This window comes from Thermoascus crustaceus (genome assembly GCF_041956765.1).
Source record: "Thermoascus crustaceus strain CBS 181.67 unplaced genomic scaffold VTN00scaffold_4, whole genome shotgun sequence".
Taxonomy (NCBI): domain Eukaryota; kingdom Fungi; phylum Ascomycota; class Eurotiomycetes; order Eurotiales; family Thermoascaceae; genus Thermoascus; species Thermoascus crustaceus.
In genome coordinates this window covers 2,153,005-2,174,680 of record NW_027192530.1, presented here as the reverse complement: position 1 = coordinate 2,174,680, position 21,676 = coordinate 2,153,005, and the positions used below count along the sequence as shown (strand labels likewise).

The following is a 21,676-nucleotide window of genomic DNA, read 5'->3' as shown; positions in this document are numbered from 1 at the left end:
TGATATTCTGTCTCATCGACATGCGCAGGGAGTTTTGGAAGTGTTTTCTACAGAAGTAGTAAGGTACAGCATGGGGAATTCTTGACCGGGTGCTACCTCTCTCTTCGTGTACGTTCTTCTGCCGTTACTGGTCGTGTCGGATATTGAAGACAAGATAGGAATAGTTCTCTTACAGTACCAAATTTTAAAAACAGGTACAGCTCATATATATTATCCATCGCCCCAATTCACCATTCCTTTGAATCTCCTCAGACTTTTCGCCAATTCATATTTGCTACGCGTTGCGATATTCTTGCTTCCGAATCAAAAATTAGGCTTTCTACTTCATAGTAAACCACGTTCATCGATCAGCTACTTATTTATTCCTTCAAGGTGCTCCAATCTTTCCGTCAGCACATTTTACCATTGTTATAAATTACATCGTGGTTTCTTTTTTATGATGTTGGTGACCCCTCCGACTGGTACCCAACTTGACCATTATCCTCGGCGCAGAGATCGACTCTACGAAGAGCCGACCGCCAAGAATTCCCAGGGTCTTTTCCTGCCAGCCGCCTGTCTGTTTGTTGGAAAGTGAGTCATGTCGGCAGCATGCTTACTCAAGTACACTTGGGATACGATAATGACATGAGCTAGCCTTTCAACAAAGCTCCCCATGGAAAAACTTGCTGAAGATGTGAGAGCGAAGTTCTCTTCTTTCGGCAGGTGTCATGTTAAGATCAAATATGATAAGAAGAAGGGGCTACCTTCTGCCTTTATTCAATTTGAGGTAGTTTATTTCACATATGTTGCATTTTCATTTGTTGAATTACTCTGCTGACAATCACAGAGAGTTGAGCATGCAGACGCTGCTTTGTTGAGCAATGGATCTACAATGCTCCATGGTCGCTGGCTAAGGATTGAGAGAGCGAAAGGAAGGAGTAAGGAATAGTCCTTATCCTTATATCTCGAAAACATTTCTCTAATCTCTTGTGCGCTCATACAGGGACGGCTTGGCTTGGCCTTCGCTCAGGTGACCCAATCTCGCCGGCCAATGTTCTCGAAGCACTAGAGAACAAAGGCCCCATAGAGGCCTTCTGCATTGAGCCATTACCCCGAGACTACAGCTGGACTCTGGTTTGTATCGTTACTTTTGCATACGTTGACGACTGCAAGGATGCCATCAGGGTACATCATGTCTGATGCTGCTTCTGTTCATCGTTGTTGCAATGCGGCTGACGTTTAGCAGCATTTTGTAGCTGACACCAAGTACTATATGATCCTGCTTCCTGTTGACGGGAGTCCGCTATTCCCATGGGTCACGGTTTTCCATATGGCTCCTGTTGCAGCAGAGTTTGGTGCCACCAAATTCGTCACTGCTCCCACCCCTATGGAGGCCGCAATTGAGGAAAGTCATGACAAAAAAGCCCAAAAAGGCGGCAAATCTCAATTCCAGCCGAAGACCGGTCGCACAATTGAGGACTATGTCCGCTGCATGGCCCAAGAACTTAGCATCAATCTGAACGAAGAGGCTCTTCTGGATGTCATCGAAGAACTTGAAGATGTATGGAAGGACAAGATGCTTGCTGAATACAGACATGGAAACTAGTCCTCAATTGTGATTCAGCCTATCTAGTCTGCGTAGATAGCCCATACAAATATCATTGAGCCAATAATCCGCTGCAACAGGCGTAAACTAATGGTATTTGATGTTTCCGTGTGTAAATTTTATCCTATCAAGTCTATATAGGAATGTATCATGCATGGTATCGCACTATTCAACGCAATAAAGGGTCGCCGACCTTCAACAAACGACCTCGAAACAGGAACCATCTTCCCCAAACCGACCTATCCTCTCACCCTCCGAGCTCCAAAATATCCAAGACCGACAGCAGTATCGTTCACACCCACGATAGGAGCGGCGTCTTCTAGCATCTCCCAAGGACGCAGAGGATAAGAACCGACGACACGACCGCGTTGGTGAATGCGGAGACGATTAACCAGGCAGCCTGGATCGTCAGCAGGTCCCATTGGAGTCATGATGAGGGGCGGGGCAGATGACTGGGTAGCGGAAGGTCCGACAGGGACGTTCGCTGATGGCGTTGAACTGCATGCCGCGGGAGATGAGGCGGAGGTATATTGAGATGTGTTGCAATGGGCGACATCGGTTATTGGACCAAAGAGGTAGAGTAGTCGAGGGTCATTCTGAACATGAAGAAAGGAAGGGCACCGGTCTTTCAAGAAACGAGCGCATTGTTGGCGAGCCTCCTCTGAGATGGTATCAATGAGGGACGCAGCAACATCAAGAGCGTAGGTCTGCAGACATGTTGGTTTGAGTTGTGTTGGCTGTTCAAAGGGCCAATGTTGAGAAAGAAAATTGATTGGAGATTGAGGCACAAGACTTGATGGAGGTCGTGACAAAGCAATGCAGCAAATCACTATGAGTAGACGTGATTGTTCCAGAAGAGTGTGTGCCCTGGACACCACCGAGGGAGGACTGAATGCCGAGCGGTGTATAACAATCATCCGCAAAAGAGCAGCAAACCAAAAGGCAAAGCTCCTCTCGAAGATAAAAAATGACCGAACTAGCTGGTCGGTAATCATACTGCCTCTGTTTTCACTTAAGTTTTTGAGGTTCGTTTGCGCAATGATAAACTTGTGAAGTAACAAGTTCATCTTCTCCACAAGAAGAGGTGCAATAGTGGGCACTCCAGATTCAGGGATACTGAATGCCAGTTCTTCAATGATGGTGAGGTACATTTTCGCGGTATCCTGAGCATTTGACTTGTCATTTACAAGTAGAGAGTCACCATCAATAGGACTTTCTGACAGGGCAACAGAAAGGAACCCTTTCTCAGCACGCTGTCGAATCTAGACAAGTCAGTATCATAATCAACATATAACAATACAACACCTACCTGTCTTACAGCGTCCTTGCTCATTAATGCTACTAGATCAACCCAGTGCGACCTTTTAGCCCGAACATCTGTCATTGCAGCCTTGAACATCACATCGACTAGACCGTTTCTAGCCTCCTCTCCAGAATCTGCATTAAACAGAATCTGAAGTTTCAACTGACACAAAGGCAGTGAAAAGTCATCCGCCATATTTACAGTTTTCTCCGCTTCAAAGACGCTCGAAGTTTGGCCTTGAAAAAAATTAGAATAAATAATGATATATTGAGCAGCAGTTAACAAACCTGGCTGTACCCCGAGTCCAAGTAGGAGGTTTAACGCCTTCTGAATAGCATCCATTGATGCCGGATAGTGATCAGTGAGGTTCTGCATGCAAACAGCGGTCACAGATTCAGGATTTCGAACAAGCAAGTCACAAAGGAGCGGTATTATCCGGCTGTCCAAAGAAGAGCGCACAGCATCAATTTCGGCTACAACTTGGGTCGAAAAGCAGGCTGCAGTGTCGTGGATTATGCCAAGGGCCTCTTCACAGTGCTTCGAGAGGAATTCTTGTTGGGCGATTTGAAATCGGTACGACAACTTAATCGACAGTTAGCGAATATATGGAGTTGCATCACGCGAGTAGGCTCACCAAGTCCAACGATCCATGTTGTCCGGGTGTTGTTTGAACAAGGAGTTCAAGCAAATCCAAGTGAAGCCCAAGGACATTCGGAATAGCTGACAGCCCAGGTTCCGAATGTAGAAGCTTCTTCGTAAGGGAGAAGAAAGCTTGCAGGGTCACACAGCCAACTCCAATGAGGGGAGCAACAATCTTCGAAAGTTTTGGACGAGTAGATGACTTCAGCATACTACTAATCCAGTTGATTAAGAGCATGTCGAACTGCTTAGGATTGAAAGATCTTAGCTGGGCGAGGTACCAGCAAGTATCGTTGGCGGCAAACTTCTGTTCGCCATCTCCCGATTCAAGTTGTCTGGAGAGCATTTTGAAAATCCTTGCCAACGTATGCTCATCAATGATATTCCCCGGGGACAGATACTGATCCAAACCCTCGTTAAAGGACAGTTTTGCATGATTCAAGGTCTCTGCCATATGGTCCGATATCGGGGACGATGCCGCGAGTGTCGACTTACGTTCCAGCTGGGAAAGCTCCTGGCGAAGAATAGCTACTGTGTTGAACTCATTAGGAAGGCGGAGCCCTAGTTCAATTAGAGAGAAGACTAGCTCCTGGGTCGGTATTCCAACATTTTTCACACGGGAACAAGCCGCAGCAAGGCTTCTGAATAGATTAGTTGTGGCACCAATGACATGGAATGAGTCGAAATGGTAGATAAGAGTGTCGACGGCTGAAAGCAGGACGATAATATTGTCGGAGTTGGTAGCGTGATTCAAAACGTCTGCAAGCATCGAGAGATCTCCAAGACCCTCGAGTATATCCCTGACAATGAAGAACTCATCTGGGGTAAGAGATGAAGTCTCTATGTCTATAGAGGGAACCCTTTTGACGTTATCCCTTCAGCTTGTTATTAACTACTCAGTAACCGAGAAGCGAAACTCACTTTTTCAGGTCCTTGTAATGCTCAGCAATACCACTTCGTATCCATTGACCGATTTCAGACTTTACTGCCCAGCTTAGCTTCGGTTGAGTTACATCATACGGTATCACAGTATCATCGTCAAATCCAGCCGGGAAAATATCTGGAAGCCGCTGTCGAACAGTCTTTTTAACTGCTTTTATGATATAATCTTCTTCCGATGCCGAAAAGCCGGCACGGGTTAGAAGGGTTTTACGGAGATTCTGTACGTGTTCGGAAAGACGGCTACCAGGTAGCTGCGAGAGTACTTCGACATCGTTCATCACCGACTGTATGCCATGTAAGCGTCCGTCCCACAAACGCAGCATCTAACCAACCTGTTCCTCACGGCGATGAACACCCCTCGCCATCAACCATTGCAGGTATCTGCCCACGGAAAATGACTGCGATCTGACCAGCTCTGAAATTACGTGATAAACATTGTCCATGTCTAGTCCAGCCTTGTTTCGAATCTCCATTAGGAAGGAAAGGATATGAGAATCGATGTCAATTCCAGATCTTTTCCATTTCCGTAGTAGACGTACAGCAACATATACGCGAACGAGGCCTCGGCGGAAAGGAGTGGCAGTCCATTCCAGGAGCTTAGAAACCAATGCCGCTTTGTCTTCGATGGCACTTAAACACGCTTCAGAAATAGCTGTCATATCGCACATAGATCGGGCAGAGTCGAGAAGACAGATGACTTGTCGCTGCGGCGAGAATTGAGCAGCTTTGCAGCGGTCTTTGACTTGCTGCACGCGTGCGTTGCGATCCACCAAAGTTTGGTAAATAGCCCCGTCGATATAGTCACTCAAATTCAAGCAAGAGGACAAAGTATCTTTATACTTGTCCCATGAGATGGGAAGGACAGCAGAAGAGGTCTGTTCATGGATAAGCTTTTTGACAAAATGAGACAGTCGAATGATGATGGGCTGCAAAGGCTCCTTTTGTCCAACTGTCTTGGCCTGTAAGGACTGGTCAGCTAAAAGCCAAGTTCAGAAAGCAGGTTGGCGACACTTCCCTGTCGCAATTTTTCCAGCAGAAGTTCAACCAGCCTTCGTCCTCGTTTTCTATATCGCACAAGGTTGTCCCAATAGATATCCAGCATTAGCAGCCAGATTGGCAGGCTGTCTAAAGATGACATTTCCAGTGAAGACAGGAACCATTCGAGATGGTGGTCTTGGTCAAGCAGATTTTCAAAGAATAGCCGGGCGGTTAGCCTCACCCTGAAAGAGATTAACAGCTCTTCTTTTCACATATTTTTTCCAGCAGATGCAGACTTACGCATATGCCATTTTTAATTTCCAGTCCGCCTTCCCACATGAACTAATAACCCCCTCAATAAACTGCTGCACATTTGTTGTCCAGTCCCGGACCCATTTTGTCTCTAGACCGAGAGCCAATGTACCGCTTGTGCCCTTCCGTTTGAAGGCACGAATCTCGTTGGCACCGACACACTTCGCCAACCACAGGGCCCGTCCGATGGGGATCCATTTGCTTAAGCACTGGTCGAGAAGTACCTTGCCTCTTATGCCGTGCGGAATTGTACGGCTCAGCCTGCGCAGTGGTACAGACGGGTTGGCAAGGTCTCGAAGCCAGGCTTCTCGCTTGTTATCCGTAAGGGTCACACGTGGAGGCGGTTTGAATGTAGAGGTGGCAGTAACTTTATTGTAGGTCTGCCGTTTGTCGAGCGCCGCGGCTAAGACTGACGACAGCACCTGCAAGCCTGAGCGATGTCTGAGTTGCGCATACAGGGATGGCCTTGCGGTGTTGGACTCATTCTGCGAGACCTGGGTGCGATCATAGTGCCCTTGCTTTGCGGTCTGTTCGTTCAAAACATCCTCTGGGTGATTGCCGGTCCACGGAGAGAAGTCTGCAACTTCTACGAGGAGCAGGTTAGTCCGCTTCGCCTGCGCAATGCCAAAAGTGCACTTACTATCGCCTTTTAAAACCGGGGCAACGGGAGGAGCTTTAAGATGATATGGCGTGGTCTGTACCTCCCTCTCAGGAGAGCTCTCCCTTGACCCAGTCTCACTGCTACAGTGCCGTTCTGGGGCGTACTTCCATGGTCTCACGGGGAATGGAGGCGGCGACGCAGAAGATTTCAGTGTCTGAATGCCCATCCCCGGACTTCCACTACACGTTCCTCCACCGTAAATCTCCGAGACCAAATCCTGGAAGGACCATACCGGCCGTCCTCTCCCAGCCAGGGAGGGAGCTCTCAACGTAGCAGGCCCAGATGTACTCCTCACCTCCCCGACCTTAAAGGCAGTCTTTCCGTCCGCCCCAGCAAGAGCCAGACCGGTATTGGTATCCAACTTCGGCCTCTTAGGCGTGTGTTCGCTTTCTTGCGCTCCCGCGTCAGTTGCCGTCAAATCGATGACGGTCAACTGCTTGTTCTGCGGCTGCGACGCGGCCATTGGCGAGGCCTCCGCATATGAGAGATAGAGCAAGTCGGAGCTTGGGGGCTTTGCACACGTCCACTGTCACCACTCAGAATGCTAGGTCGATAGGCAGGCGGTTGGACACCAGCAGAAGGGTGGAAAATCATATCAGGTACATGGTGTGTCTCTAGGTAGTAGGAGGTATAGATATCTGAACGATTAGCGTAAGAATGGAAGGCTTGTCCAGGTTTAGACTAGGGGCCCACCTGGCGGAAAACAGATATTGCCTGGTGATCTTTTTCTTTTCTCGCCGGGATGAAGTATCGAAGATCGAAAATCGGGATCGGGTGAGGCGGAGATGTGGTTCAGTCGAGAGGGGAAAATGGCAGAAGCGGGTGGAGGCTTGGAGGCGAAAGAGGGGGGTTCTTGAAGGGCTGCAAAGTTAAAAGGAATAAAAAGGATGCGAGGTTGAGGTGAAAAGGAGAGGAGGTTGAGAAGGGGGCTGTGAAGGGCGTAGCAGAGTCGACTCGAAGTACATAGTCGGCGATGCGTTGGTCACCTCAAGATAGTACTCGGAGAGGTAGGGCGGAGTTAGGAGTACAGCGCTAGTCTAGTCCTTAATTGTACATACATACGGTACATGTACTGACAGGTACCACTGTACAGATTAGGTGATTTGGCATGACAAAGGTCTACCACTCAACATTTAGATTGAAGCCGTTGACCAAGAAAGGCTCCAAAGCGTAGATCTGCCCTCTTCTGCATGTCGACTGAGCGGGTAAGGCGCATAAAAAAAGAGTGTAACGAAGTACATACTATATAGTACCTGGTAGGTATGTACCTGGGTGGCCCTGGCATAGGTACGGTAAGGTAAGGCCCAGTGGACGGTTAACAGACGGTCCAGACTGAATTAGCGTTGCAGCCCCAGTTGACAGCTTCGAACACTGGACTACTCTGTACTCTTCGTCAGCAGGATTGAGCAAAGGAGAACAACGCCTACCTCCTCTCCCACAATCTGTCGCCGATCTGATTTGAAATTTCCTGTCTGCATCTGTCAACGGCTTTAGAGTGCTTAGGATGGCGTCTAAGAAGGATATGCGAAGGGCGGACCTCGGTACATTATGCCCCAACCACTGTCGCATTGTGATGGCTGCAGTTCTGCTAACCTGGATCTTGAGGATTCAGTTATCCCCTATGTCGATCCGCCCAAGCAGAATAGTGATGCCGATATGTCTGGTATGTTTGCTGCCACTTTGGCTCATATTTATGAAGTGGTGGTTAATTGTCATGTGCAGGCGCTATGTCGAGTACAATGCCTATGGCTGCAGTATGTCCTGCCCCATACGCGTCCATGCAGCCCATTCTGATCTTCCTCTAGATGTTTACGAGGAACAGGTGAGAAGCTCACCTTAAGAGCAGTTCAAGCGAGGCTTTCTCACAATCGCTCCTCGCACAGGATGATTGGATGGTGCGTTCACGCATCCTACCATCATATATTTAATAGTATGGACAGATGATCAATATCCGCAGGGTATCTCTTGTGTTTTCCCTTCAATCTTGGCTGGCCGAGACGCCCGAACAGCGCAAGACCGCAAACACACCGGCTTACATGTCTATCTTCATGTCCTGTGAGTTTCCCAAGCTTTGCTTTCGTGGGATGGTGTAGGCAACCTTAACCACTGACTTTCGTTCTCGGATCCAGTGATGGCTTTGATAGTTGTACGTCCTGCGAACTTTGACCACTATCAAAGGAACAGAATATCATCCTGACCCTCTACCCAGACATACTTGCCTCTCTTCCTTCCCCCACCGGCGGCACGCAGCAGTGCCACTGCAGCTGGTTCGCAAGCACCATCCCAGTAGGAGATACGGCTCTCCCTCTCTCTCCCTCCCGGTGCTGCAGATGACCGTAACCTACAGGTGAGAGGTTGTATTTACTAACACATAAGACGGGGGCAAAAAAGAGAAAGTTGAATATACGATGCGGAGGGTACAGGCCTAGTAGGTGCAGCAAATTTCCTTCTTGGCGATGGTAACGGCAGGTTGGTGGGCAATTTTCTATATCTGAAGGACAAACAGATAGCGTGTATTGTCGAATCAAATAAGCTGGCGATGGATTCGATTTTAGGGATCTATGGAGCGACGCCACCAGATCAACTATTCATCCTGATACTACTGTGATATAACGAAGCTTATGGCTTAAACCAGAAGACCACACAGCAGAAAATGGAGGTTAAGTAAAGAAAAGAAAAGACGTCCACCTAGTGCTTCTGCAGATACCTAAATGTGGCACGTACTCCGTAGTTCTATGTCTTTTTGAGACATCGCACAGGAAGCCTGTTGCAAACTCGGCGATTATAGCCTGGATCAGCCAGAGTATTTCCTTCTATGGTCCCATGGGCCTGTGGAGCAAGGGATGTGCGGTCATGGGAAAGACGGCGACTACGATGATGCTGTAGAAGATGCCAGATGCTCGCCGACACCGCCTTCGACCAGTGAGCGGGTTGGCCACCGTTGCTGACTCAGCTGCCAGCGCCAGCGCTCGCGGCTCCACGGCGCCCCTTCACTCCAGACAGACGCTTTGCCCGCCCCTCAAAAGGCTCTTCACCTCTTCTCTTCCCACTCCACCCTTCGTTCTCCCACTTCCCATCTACGCATCATCCCTGATCTCTTGTGCTCGCAGTCATTTCAGCTCTACAGAGACTTAGATTCTCACCTTCCGGTTCTATTACCTCAGACCCCTTTCTAGTTCATTTACAAAAAAGGACGGGTTTATGTCCATCGAAAACCTCAAGACTTTCGGTGAGTCTTCGCCACATCACCTGCGCTTCCCTTTCCCAAACGCACAGCACAGTGGTCTGCTGCGCAGCAGCTGGAGATTCTTGTCCAGGTGATCAACTATGATGCAGCAGGGCGCTGGGCTACTTCCTAGCGGGGTAGATTCATAGTTGTGACTTGAGGCTGACACGTGCACTCTGTCCAAATTGCAGACCCCTTCGCCGAAGCTGACGAAGACACCGGCGAGACAAAACAGTCTCAAAATTACATCCATATACGGATCCAACGTACGTCCTCCAATACCTTGTTCTTGTTAATCTCAAGTGGCTGGCGCTAACAGCCTTGCTCTCGCAGAACGCAATGGTCGAAAGACTTTGACCACGGTCCAAGGTCTCCCCAAGAAATTCGATCAAAAGAAGATTCTCAAAGTCATCAAGAAGAAGTTCGGTATGTTGTCATATCCCGACCATCCGATCATTGGATGTCACGTGCTGACATTTCGTCAGCGTGCAATGGCACCATCGTCAATGATAGTGAGATGGGCGAGGTGATCCAGCTGCAAGGAGACCAGCGCAAGGATGTGCAAGAGTTTCTAGTCGACAAGAAGGAAGGGCTTGAACTCGATGCCAAGACGATCAAGGTGGGTGCCAGCATCACAAGTGAAAGTCACATCCCCACTAACAGTTTTCAGGTCCATGGGTTCTAGAGTGAGATGCTACGTCCGTCCCGCCCCCCGCCGCCCAGTATATCTCCCCAGATCGGAACGAGTTTTATCAGTTGCCCTTCCCCTGCGTGGCCTTGCAACTCGCCGCCAGGGTGTGCAACGTCAACCTCCACGAAACTTATCTTCTGTTCTTATTCCTTATGCTCGGCATGCTAGGTTTGTCGAATAGACATTGCTACAGCTGCCTTCCCCTGACGGACGAAAAAAGAACAACGCTGAGGAAACGGCACACTCTTTGACTGGTCTAATCGGGACGGGATGACGACGGGACGAGGCGTTGGTAGATACCCATGGTCTGCATAGATGATCTGTCATTTTCCTATTTATTAGCTTGTTCCGCTGGGTTTAAGAATATCATTCTGATAATCTTTCGCTTGGTGGATTAGAAGTTCTGCTTGGTTGGAACGGTGGTCACCCCAACATGGCCGTTCCTTTGCCTTCTGTCTTCATCCTCTTGTTCAGTCATTTGGTTTCCCCTTTGGGGTTACATTATGTCTACACCGTCGTTTCGGACAAGAATAAAGTTTAGTTTATGTCTCATCCCCGCTGTTTCCCAAGGTTTGTAAGCTTGTAAGCTGTATGGGACGACTCGACAGGTCTAGAAAGCCTTAAGTATTATTGTGTTGTAAGATCCGACCTCTACAAGTTTGTTTAGGACTTTTTTCTGTCTTTCCTACATGTCGTTTACATTTTCATACGTGCAGTCGACACATCCCGTGTATATGCAGTTATGCCTCTTGGAGTCCATATGACGGTATGTCATTTTATGTAAACTCAGATGTCACAACTAGAATTATTGCAATACATATATCCCTTTCTGCAATATAATTCATACATATATCCCTTTCAAAATTCTAAAAGCGATTCTCTCTACTCATCTAGCTGGATATGTTATCAAAGGTTCCATCTGGACACAATCTCAGTGCTATGACAAGATCAATTAGAAGCAGCATAACCCTCTTGATCAATATATTCACCCTACAACTTCACCCTCGACAAGGAGGGGGGGGGGAATCCCTAACAAGGCAAAATAGGTAAGTGCCGAGAGGTTTTTGTGTCTTAATACTACTGGCCTCCAACGCTTCCATTCCCAATTGCGAAAGTCCCGACAACCCAGTCCCACAATCTCCGTCCTATTACAAACGCCGGCACTTCTGGCTCATTCTCCCGCGTCAAATGTAGCTGTAGAAGCAGTGATGACATGCTCACGAAACTAGCAACAGACAAGACTGAGATTGATGCTGTCGTCTCGCGCTTGATCATGGCATGGTTTTGGGTAGCGTGATATACAAAGGTCAGCGTCTGTTCCATTGTTTTCGGTTAGAGACGCTTAGACCGGGTAGTTTTCTTTCTTTAGGGAAAAGGAGACGCACAGTTGTTATCGATATCCACGCCGGGAGTAAAAGGCGGGGGTCCGATGATGCACCGGATAGATAAAGGACCCAGGAAGTTAGGTAGGCGATCAGACCGTTGGTGGTGAGGAGGCGGATCACGACAGCTGGAGGAGTGTAGTTTAGGAGCCTGTCGGTGGTATGATGACCTTTAGTGTTCTGAATGGATACGTGGATCGCGATAGCGGGGGAGCGATGACGGACCAGCGAGACATCATGCAGTCGGCGAAGAAGTAGGAGAGGTACGCGGAGGCACAGCACTAGGTTTTCAACATATTAGCGTAATCTCTTCGTATCCGGCGTACGGACTATATCTTCTGCATACCCACATGATCGCCAATGCCACCTCCGTGACCCTGAATCTCCTCTCGACGTCCCAATCTGCGCCAGCGCTGCCCACTACGGCAGCTGCCCACCCGTCGCGCCACATACCGGGCCGGATACGGAGCAGCTCCGCCAGGAAGGTGAAGGCACATCGCAGCCCCCACCACGCTGCCGGGGCTGTACTCAGGGCGCGGCACACAAGCAGCGGCACGTACCACTTGCGATCGACTCCCAGAATGACAGCGACGCGTGGGTGCAAGGTCGAGGAGGAGTTCAAGGCCGAGTCATTGCGACCAGAAACGTTGGAGGCCGATCCGGAACGTGAAGAGGCTGGGGAAGGCGGAACGATGGTGGATGGAGAGGAAGGGGTTGCTGCGTCGTCGTCGGGACGGTCCGGGGAACGAGGGGCAGAAGAGACGAAGGGCGGCGGAGGCGTCGCAGGGCCCGAGTCCGGGTGGGAGACGATCAGCTGGGGTTGAGAGGAGGAGATGGGGGAAGGGATGGGCGAAGAAGAGGCATCGCAGCGGGTGGAAGCCAGCCTTGTTCTACGGCATGTACCGCCGCGGCGCGTGCGGAGGTGGATATGGAGGTTTGGTCTGAGCGGAGAGCGAGGCACCAAGGCGCCCTGGAGACGAGGGTGGTAGGAGAGCCGATGAGATTGAGGACGATGACGATGAGAGACCAGGGCCAGCAGAGGCGAGACGGAGACCGATGGGAGATGAAAGATGGAGATGGACGAAGGAGAGGGAGGATGAAGACGGGAGGAGAGGAGGTTGTGACCGCCGGTTGGCAATGCGGCAAAGGGACGAGCGCGGTGGAGACTCGATGCTTCGCTCCACCTCAGCAGCAGAACAACGACCGATGCTTAACAGTCGACATCCAGGTCTCTACAGAACTGTCCGTCTGGAGAGGCCGACGCTGTCTGCATACAGCGAGAGGAGGATGCTCTCCTTCATCCGGCTGCTTCGAGCAGACTGCGTGCCTACCTAGATATATACTGCTATGGACCGGTATAGAACTGCGTCAAACAGCAGACAGCCTTTCTTGACCGTCAGCATCGCCCGCGTCCTCTTCCCCTCCGCACCTCGCTCTCCTCCCCTCTTTCTTGTCTCTCCGTCTCGGTCTCTTGTCTCCATCTCCAACTCCCTGTCCCGAGGCGGTGGAGCGCGAGGTCACGTGTCAAGCCCGCTCCGAGAGCGAGCGAAAACATGCGGCGAGCTCTTCAACGTCTTTCTCTAAAACTTCCTTCTTGGTCTCCTGCTGTCCTCAATCCTTCCGCCATGCCCCGCGGAGGATCGACTTCCTGCACCATGGCGTCCTCACTGCGCTCCTCCGGTCTCTTCTTCTCTGCTGCGCGATCCTCCAAACCCGTCTCCCCATCCGCCGCTGCGCATGGACAATGTCGGTCGTTCTCGAAGGCTCCCGAGCTCAAAGCGCGGGGAATTTCACAAAATGTCTCATTGAAGCCGCCTGCGCAGCCGAGCGCGAAGGTCCGTATTCGCACATCACTTTGGTCGAGCCTGCCTCAAGATATCGGTCTTCTGCCGGGCACTTTTATTCGACCGCTTTGGCGCGACATGCCTTCACTCTTCGAGCAGCCCCGGCAACGACTACACATGGAATGGCTCTGGTTGAAAACGGGATTTCAAAATTTCCTGGGGTGGGTCTCGCCTTCTCAAAAAAATGTGGGAATGGGATATCAACCGTTCTCTCTGGCCGTAAAAGGCGGATTGCTCTCCTGTCACGGCACGCGCGGACCACAGAATTGCTGACTGGTCGACAGAATTTTGGCATATAGCAAATGGCTCAATAAAGGACTTCCCCTCCGTCTGAGGGAGCGGAGAAAGGCGGCTCGCGAACTTCACCAGAGAATGTATACCGCATTTGCGGCGTATGTCCAGACCTCGCCCTTTCTTTTCCCCACATAGGCAACTCACAACTCAGTGCCAGTCGTCCATTTCTCTACTAACCGAATATATTTGTGAAACAGAGGTGACGTTAACACTATTCGCAAAATCTGCTGTACTGGTCTCTCAAATAGCCTCAGCGCCCGTATCGCCAACCGTCCCAGTGATGAGCGAATCACCTGGACGCTAGAGAAATATAACCGTACCCCTGCCACATATTTCACAGGGATACGCGTTGTCTCGGACCGCGTAACCCAGATTCCGGAGCGGCCGGATTCCGGCGTTCGGCAGGTTGTCGTGCGGATTACGAGCCGGCAATCGACCAGCACCATGTCCCTTCCAGCCAAGCGTGGAGTCCAGGAATCAGCAGGGTCCCCTTCTTTAAGGTCAGAAACCAAGTCCACATCCGCCAGCCAGGAGCCAGTGGCGGTTAAGCAGCAGGACTGCACCGAATACATTGTTTTTCAGAAGTTCAGGTGGATGGGTGAGGAAGAAGACTGGCGTATCTGGGGTCACACGAATCCCACAACGGTAGAAGATCTTGACAGTCCTTTCTTTGCAGCAGGTCTAACGCTTTCTGAACGTTTGGCCGCTACGAAGGAACTGATGGAAGGTCGGAGGTGAAAACGTAAGATCGGGTTGACAAGAGCAGGTGAACCCCCGTGATGACCTGGGTATCTGTCTCAACTCGACTTTCGTTCTCGACCCTGTATAGTCCGACTTTGTGGCTTCGTCTTCTGTTGAAACAACAAAAGGCAGAACGAACCCTACTCGAAATCCGGACTCCGAAAGCCTGTTGATGAATGTCTTCATGTTCCATCCCTGTTCTTTGTATACTTTTCCCCTTCTATTACTTCAGGTCTTCAATGTCCTCTATTTATTACGGCACTCGTAAACCGGGATTTCAAACTGCCGTTGTACAACTGCATCATGTTTTCTTCCATCCACGTATGTACGTACCTAGGTACATATATACAAGATTTCTATGGCGGCGCAGTATAGATCTTTTTGCCTACACTATAACTACTGCCTACATTAACATAGTTGCTAGTTGACAGGAGACTTGTTCAGGATTTTGAAAGCACTTGACGAAGGGATCCTCAAAGAATTCTGAAAAGAAGGGATTAAACAGGTTGTCAGAAGGCACAGGGGGAAGGGGTGGCAGTCATACTGCGCAACCAGTTGCAACCGCGCCCTGGAGTTCCTGCAGGCAGTGAGATTCTGCCACCGCAACAGGCCAATCGGAACGCGAATAAAAATGCAAAAGTGTAGTTGGTGCAATAGTTACAATGTTTAGATAGATTATATAGATGCATCCTCTCTAAAGTCATGGAAATTCTACCTGACCACCTGTCAAGTGTGAGCATGTACCTATTAATAATTATCAAGGCGAAGGTCAGCTGGTCTGGTGTGCTCTGCTGTGCTGAAGTTAAGAGGCTAGACGATAGTTTACCCTACCGCACACAGATTGTAACCTAGACTCCAGATTGACACTCAAAAGATGGCATTGAACCTTACACCCTTTAATCAAGATTATTGATTCTTGAACAAGAGCCTAATCCAAGCTGGGCGACAGTTTAGCCCTTCTTACTAAATCACAGATGAGTCCTTCTTGCTGAACAAACCACACATTCCTCGTATGCCAGTTCTCCTGCGGCTTATGAAGACTGATCTCAAAGTCTCTTAGCAGTTGCGGTATGATTTTGTGCATTTCCATGAGTGAGATGTTCTTCCCAATACATGTTCTTGACCCTGAACCGAAGACGAAGAAGCTTTGGTCCATCTCCTTCAGCTTTTCCTCTGGACTTTCAATCCAACGCTCGGGGATAAATGAATCGGGGTCTGGAAAGACATGTGGATCTCGGTGTAGGACCCAGGCATTGATTCCCACGATTGTGCCTCCCGGGATGTGCCTGCCACATATGGTGGCGCCGGATCTAGGGACATGGCGTTCCAGGATCAGGCCCACCGATGGATGGAGGCGCATGGACTCCTTCAGCACTGCTCCAAGATAAGGGAGGTGAGTGATGGACTCTCGGTATGAGACTGGGCTGCTGAGTTTGCCTTCACGGTCGGCGGCATCCAGTTCTGCTCGTACTTTCGCCATTTTTTCCGGATGGCGGATAAGGAAATATATGACTGCGCGGAGGGCAATCGCTGTCGTGTCAGACCCAGCGAAGACATTAGTGGACAGGTGAACGACAACATCGCGCGTGGAAAGCTTTTCAGGATCAGCCTGATGGATCGCCATCCAGCGAGACAGCATGTCCTTTCCCCCGCCCTCTCCACCAGCTTCAAGTTCACCGTCCCGCTGCAGTGATGACCTCGAATTGATTGCCTTTAGGGTGAATTGGAGGACCTGGTTCCAATTCTCCATGCTCGGCAGAAGGTGAGGGAAGAGCGGATTTCCAAGCAAGAGGGGGTGGGCCTCAGGAATTTGGCCGCAGAGACTGGAATAAACCAACATGCCTTCTATCGCTTCGATCATGCCGTCAACATCTCGGCCTTCCTGGAGGAACCCAAGTTTCTTGGAAAATGTAAACTCCCCCACCACGTCAAAGGCGTAGTATTGCAGCCAGGCACTAAGGTCCACAGGGGTGGCGGAGTCTGCAAGTCTTCCCAATTGGGAGATAAAGATGTCTGTGCATGAATCAACGGCGGGCTCGAGTTCGAGGAGTGACGTCATGCTGTAGGCATTGGCCACTGGCCGCTTCTGGTCGCGGTGGAACTGCTCATCCCTGGTAGAAAAAAGGTTCATCTGGGGCTTTTTGTTCCACGATATGCACTGGATGGGATAGAAGGCGGTCTGGACCGTGTCACAACGATCAGTGGATGCTGCCACTTGCGATGAATCATGAGACCTACCTTGGTGAAACCGCTTTTCAAGCCGTAGATGACAGGGATCGCCTTGGGGTCGCCCACCGAAATGTGCTTTGGGCCAATCCTCACCAGGGGCCCATGCTTTCGATGCAAGCGGATCGCTGTGTTGTGCGCATCGCCCTTCCAGACGTCGTAAAGCCTCCAGAGCCGCGTGTAGGCGGCAATGGTTGGTCCAGGGATCTTGGAAAGGCCGGGCTTGAATCTATTTGCGAGCAGGCGGAGAACCACCACTGCAGGGATGAGATAGAGGACATATGTCCTGAGGAAGGAAGCGATGACGTCCTGTGCCATGATGTTCTGAGGAAGAGAGGACAATGGGGCCTTGAAGAGAAAGCATTGTGGACGCAGAGATAAACTGCCCCGTATATGTATATGTTAGGGCGAGGTACGATATCCGAAGGCGCGTGGTCGGAACCCGCCCCCCCAGCGGATCGATCCTGCGCTGGACGATCATCTTGACTTTGTGTGGGGTTAATCCGGGGTGCGGGGTCTCCGTCCGGAGTACTCCAGACCCCACGTCGGGTGCCGGACCCGAGTCTGCTTCCGATACATCCAGGATCACACAAGAGATGGCTCATTCTATATACCTGATGGATATACATGACACATTCGTATGAACACAAAATGTACATTGTTTCGAAGGGTAGACAGATACCGCGCAAACGACAAGGAATACCAGCACACAGAAAGGCACCAACGTCATAAAAGTCGAATTGAGAGTGGCAAGACCCAGTAGGTCCCGGGAAATGGCCCCGGAAAACTAGTCATCATCAAATATTTGGAAGGTGTTTAGGAGAATCGTCTCAATAACTCGGGTTTGCCAGACTGCGTCTGCAATATTGCCGCCGGAATTCGCACCCATGAGAGTAGGCCTGCCGAATGTCAGCCCCTACCATGCCGACGTGCATACATGACCCACTCATACACTTACCCGAAGCAAATCGCAATGTTGCCAGCATTCATCCGATTGTGTGTGTAGTGCTCTTGGACCTTATTGAGATGCTAGAAGGTTTGTGTCAACGACGGAGCTCTACCGGTACTGTGCTTGAGGTTCGACGGTCTACTACACACCAGGATCAAAGCTCGCAATGTAGCATAATGGGGATCAGGCAAGTTGTTAATTATGGCGTGCAATGAATCCCGTCGTTCGATATCGTCATCCATGCCTGTATTTGTAAGACAATCAAGATACATGATCCGAACAGACAGGAGCTCTAGCGATGCTTACGTGCAGCATTTATAAATTCCGAGTAGTGTCGCGATGTGAATAGAGGGTCAGGCAACTCTCTGAAGAATTGCTTCAACAATCCCGCAACACTGTTGACGTCGTGATAGAAACTTTCTGGGTTCGTAAAATCCACTTGCGATGAATCTGTGGAAAGCATGTGAGAACGGCAAAGCGTTATGTATACCGACAGTAGCCCCTACCATTGTCAAAAAGAGATTTCATATGGTTGATATGATTCGCACTTCCAGAAAGTCGGTAGATGCCCTCTACATCGAGTCCGTAAAGTTCTATGGCCTGAAAGCACTGGTAGACAATCATAGGAACCGCGGTCCCGTCCCTGCGGTAGAGATCCTCGAGTGAGACACCAAACACAGGATTTAACGGTGGCAAACTCTGCTGGTAACTACTCCCAGGCTGTGTGGGCGGGCGGCCCTGTCCCGCCATCAGCAAATGAGCCATATGATGCTGCTGTGGAGGCGGCATTGAAGTAGAATGCTGCTGTGACTGTTGCGGTGAGGAACATGAGTCGGTCTGCTGTTGAAACGACAATGGGGGTATCTGGTTTGTGTTTTGCGTCGATGGCGGCGACGTCTGGGGAGAACCGACAGATGGCTGAGGCAAAGATGAGGGAGAAAGCACGGTTGATTGGCGTTTATTTTGCACACTTTGCTGCAGGGAAGGGGCTGATGCTGGTGCCGTATGCGATGCGAGAGTCTGTCCAAAGTAAGGATTGCACTTGAAAAGGTGTAGAAATCGAATTGTCTAGACTCACCGGATGACGCTCATATCTGATCTCTGCCGAAGACGTCACGCCAGGGTTGCTCGAGTGACTCAGGACATAGTCGTTGAGATCCTTTTGGTTGTCGATCTGCTGGATAACCTCACGAAGGCTCTTTGGACCAACAGCTCCGTTGCTTTGTCCATTCTTCAGTGGACTTACACAGAGACCTTTGCCAAGAAGTAGCTTCTCATTAAATGTCGCTAGCAGTGGTCAACATGGTAGGACTAGTATTCAAAGGTATGTTCCGAACGTACCGAACTTCTGCAGCTGTAAGGTGAGTGCGGAGTCACACTCCGTAATCAACTGGTGTATATTCTGAATGGCCTGAGGCCGAAGTGTAGAAATCAACTCCTGCCTGGCAACTTGAGCGGCCTGCACTTTGGCCGCATAGTCGCTATCCGCATTCTGCACTTTGCGATGAAGATCCTCTTCGTATTGGGCAGCAGACTTGGGACCTTTCAAGCCGAACTTCCCAGATTGCTTGTCCCCCGTTCTGGCACGGTCGTACTGCTCTGCCAGGGAGTCATACTTAGCCTTGGCTTTTTCCGCCAAACTCTCCGCGTCCTGGACCTTCTTCTCCGCACTCAGTCCCGTCTGCTTCCAGTGCTTGCGACCACGTTCTATATTCGCTGCAAGCTCTTGCAGGTCCTCTGACATCTGCTGAAGGGAGACAGCAAACTGCAGCCCATGATCAGCCATTCGCTCATGAATGCGATTAATTTCTTCGTAGCTCTGGCTGTAGGTTCCCTGGCGATTTTCAATACGGTGCGCGGCCTCGTATGCAGAACGAGAGAGCTTCTTAAGGCCTTGGGCATGTTCCTCTTCAAGTGAAGCTCGCTTCTTGAGAAACGTCGCAAAGTCCTGGTCATGCAGTCAGCGAATACAAGTTTGGAGGCAGCAGTGATTGCGACCGAGGCCAGCTACAGACCCGCGCGGAAGCGATGCTCTGCTTCAGTCTTGTCAGGAGCGTCGTGACGCCAATCTATCCAGCCGGTTGTCAGAAGCTTCAAGTCGCCGAGTGATTCTGATCATCGTCATGCCAATTACGCACATCGGATTGCAAGACTTTGTCCAGGCGGTCCTTTTTCTCGTCCACGAGAGCACCAGGGTTGGTGAACTCCACCCCTCCTCCCGGGTTCCTGGCGGACGGCGGACGGGCGCTCAAAGGCGGAACCTCGCCGTCCTGGTGTGAAGGCGCGCCAGACGCCTGGCTGTCGTCGACTGGGGTGTCGACCATGGGGAATTGGGGAATCTGGTGTGTCCTGCAGGAAAAGACTTTTGGACAGAGAGGGCCGGATATGGGGATTGATTAATATTAATACTACCAGGACTGTCCAACGTCCGAGTGTGGCTTTGGCCCACGTAACCACGTTACCCCGTACTCGGGGATCGACGGGCCGACGAGCTAGCCGGCCGCACCGCCACGTCACGTGCGTCCTGAATACGTAAGCCCCACCGATAACTAACTAACGTAATCAACCCCCGAGCTGGCCACCTCACCACCACAACGCAACATGCTCAACAAATTCAATTAATATGTCAGCACCACAAAGCAATCAAGACAGCTCTAAAGAAGGTAGAATTCTTCTAGCTATTAGAGCTTATCAAAATGGTCAATTCCCTAGTATTAGGGCTGCTGCGCGTGCATATGATATGCCTAGATCTACTTTGTGTAACGGCGGACCTAAGACTTCTTAGGTGGAGGCTCGTTGGGTTTATCTTGAGGACAGGAAGTAAGAGAAAGAGATGGATGAATAGGCCGTTACTAGCAATATTGCTATCTAGATTGCTGTTTGAGTTGACCACGGGGTCCTGATCCCCATGGTTAAGGAGTATCTTTATATACATTGTTAATTGAAATAGCCCTTCTGTTGGCAAGAATTGAGTATACAAGTTTGTTAATCGGCATCCTGAGATTCAATCAAGATATAACCACAAATATAATTATTAAGGCTCAATGTGAGGATCCAAAGTGTTAAAGCGCTCACGGAGGTGAGGCTATAACAGAAGGAGCCTTTGAACAAGCTATGGACTGATGTTACAGCACAGCCTACAGATATTCGAGGGCGAAGCAGAAGGGGGAGGCATCACGTGACTGGATCACTACGATGTTACGCACTCCTTCGGTCCCGAGTCGCAACGGTGGCTTGGTCTGAGGTAGGGAGGCTTGGACTTCGTATGTCAGACACAATAAAGTAAACCAACTGATAGGTAACGCGACTAAGGTGAAGTAGAGCGCCTATTAAGTATGTATACCCAATAGTAGGTTAGCCTGTTGACCTGCCAGTATATAACCAAGTACAATGTGTTATTGAGCATAAAGAACTAAAGCTATCTACACAATGTAATGAGCATCCTTATATAGCCTAGTCCTTATATACCATCCTGTATACCACCCCTTCTGGTATACCCCATGGTATATTCTGCCATGTTGTCTGTATACCCTCTCTGTATGTTATCTCCATGGTATACTGTTATACCTTGTATACCAGTCTGTGCACCTGATACACCTGGTATCCTGGATGTTCCAGGTCACATAACTGATTCCTTATCTTCCTTCCTTGCGGGTTATCGTTCGCCATGCAGGGCTGTGTTGGACAGCGCCTAATTTGTTGGTTCATAACAATCAACTAGTCAAGGGCTGTCAGATTGCAATGTATAATGCAGTCATTCTTGCACAGGAAAATAAGGAGCTATAAGCTGCTAATCAACACCAAAAAAGAAAAAGGGATGGATCTAGATTATATATGGCTACTGGGGGCATTCTGACAGCTGCAGAAGGACTGCAACGTGCTCAAGAAGCTGATCAAAGGCAG

At 49.9% G+C, this 21,676-nt stretch overlaps 8 protein-coding genes across 8 annotated transcripts; 4 read left to right on the top strand and 4 right to left on the bottom strand.

Annotated features, from left to right (window-relative positions):
• Window positions 1–439: 439 nt before the first annotated feature.
• VTN00DRAFT_7379 (uncharacterized protein) lies at window positions 440–1,585 on the top strand (the record flags this gene model as incomplete). Its single annotated transcript, XM_069434119.1, has 5 exons — window positions 440–570; window positions 634–766; window positions 827–917; window positions 983–1,164; window positions 1,226–1,585. The coding sequence occupies 5 exons, from the start codon at window positions 440–442 to the stop codon at window positions 1,583–1,585; spliced, it is 897 nt and encodes a 298-aa protein (XP_069287433.1).
• Window positions 1,586–2,561: 976 nt separating this feature from the next.
• VTN00DRAFT_7378 (uncharacterized protein) lies at window positions 2,562–7,489 on the bottom strand (the record flags this gene model as incomplete). The annotated part of the gene is made up of 13 exons (XM_069434118.1): window positions 2,562–2,565; window positions 2,645–2,847; window positions 2,895–3,124; window positions 3,176–3,470; window positions 3,523–4,402; window positions 4,449–4,753; window positions 4,802–5,428; window positions 5,545–5,689; window positions 5,748–6,345; window positions 6,400–6,946; window positions 7,024–7,058; window positions 7,114–7,281; window positions 7,483–7,489. The coding sequence occupies 13 exons, from the start codon at window positions 7,487–7,489 to the stop codon at window positions 2,562–2,564; spliced, it is 4,044 nt and encodes a 1,347-aa protein (XP_069287432.1).
• A 435-nt stretch (window positions 7,490–7,924) lies between these two features.
• Window positions 7,925–8,710, top strand: VTN00DRAFT_7377 (uncharacterized protein; the record flags this gene model as incomplete). The annotated part of the gene is made up of 8 exons (XM_069434117.1): window positions 7,925–7,961; window positions 8,033–8,083; window positions 8,143–8,174; window positions 8,226–8,242; window positions 8,304–8,315; window positions 8,378–8,475; window positions 8,550–8,566; window positions 8,630–8,710. The coding sequence occupies 8 exons, from the start codon at window positions 7,925–7,927 to the stop codon at window positions 8,708–8,710; spliced, it is 345 nt and encodes a 114-aa protein (XP_069287431.1).
• A 911-nt stretch (window positions 8,711–9,621) lies between these two features.
• VTN00DRAFT_7376 (uncharacterized protein) lies at window positions 9,622–10,331 on the top strand (the record flags this gene model as incomplete). Its single annotated transcript, XM_069434116.1, has 5 exons — window positions 9,622–9,649; window positions 9,838–9,912; window positions 9,980–10,072; window positions 10,132–10,265; window positions 10,317–10,331. 5 exons carry the CDS (start codon window positions 9,622–9,624, stop codon window positions 10,329–10,331), a joined length of 345 nt encoding a protein of 114 aa, XP_069287430.1.
• A 1,083-nt stretch (window positions 10,332–11,414) lies between these two features.
• On the bottom strand, window positions 11,415–13,020 carry VTN00DRAFT_7375 (uncharacterized protein; the record flags this gene model as incomplete). Its single annotated transcript, XM_069434115.1, has 5 exons — window positions 11,415–11,651; window positions 11,723–11,870; window positions 11,945–12,000; window positions 12,066–12,897; window positions 12,995–13,020. 5 exons carry the CDS (start codon window positions 13,018–13,020, stop codon window positions 11,415–11,417), a joined length of 1,299 nt encoding a protein of 432 aa, XP_069287429.1.
• A 354-nt stretch (window positions 13,021–13,374) lies between these two features.
• On the top strand, window positions 13,375–14,595 carry VTN00DRAFT_7374 (uncharacterized protein; the record flags this gene model as incomplete). Its single annotated transcript, XM_069434114.1, has 3 exons — window positions 13,375–13,724; window positions 13,848–13,955; window positions 14,055–14,595. 3 exons carry the CDS (start codon window positions 13,375–13,377, stop codon window positions 14,593–14,595), a joined length of 999 nt encoding a protein of 332 aa, XP_069287428.1.
• Window positions 14,596–15,526: 931 nt separating this feature from the next.
• Window positions 15,527–17,142, bottom strand: VTN00DRAFT_7373 (uncharacterized protein; the record flags this gene model as incomplete). Its single annotated transcript, XM_069434113.1, has 2 exons — window positions 15,527–16,777; window positions 16,837–17,142. The coding sequence occupies 2 exons, from the start codon at window positions 17,140–17,142 to the stop codon at window positions 15,527–15,529; spliced, it is 1,557 nt and encodes a 518-aa protein (XP_069287427.1).
• A 469-nt stretch (window positions 17,143–17,611) lies between these two features.
• Window positions 17,612–20,097, bottom strand: VTN00DRAFT_7372 (uncharacterized protein; the record flags this gene model as incomplete). The annotated part of the gene is made up of 9 exons (XM_069434112.1): window positions 17,612–17,723; window positions 17,783–17,853; window positions 17,923–18,017; window positions 18,080–18,223; window positions 18,280–18,793; window positions 18,852–19,060; window positions 19,115–19,721; window positions 19,789–19,842; window positions 19,912–20,097. The coding sequence occupies 9 exons, from the start codon at window positions 20,095–20,097 to the stop codon at window positions 17,612–17,614; spliced, it is 1,992 nt and encodes a 663-aa protein (XP_069287426.1).
• Between the last annotated feature and the right edge of the window lie 1,579 nt (window positions 20,098–21,676).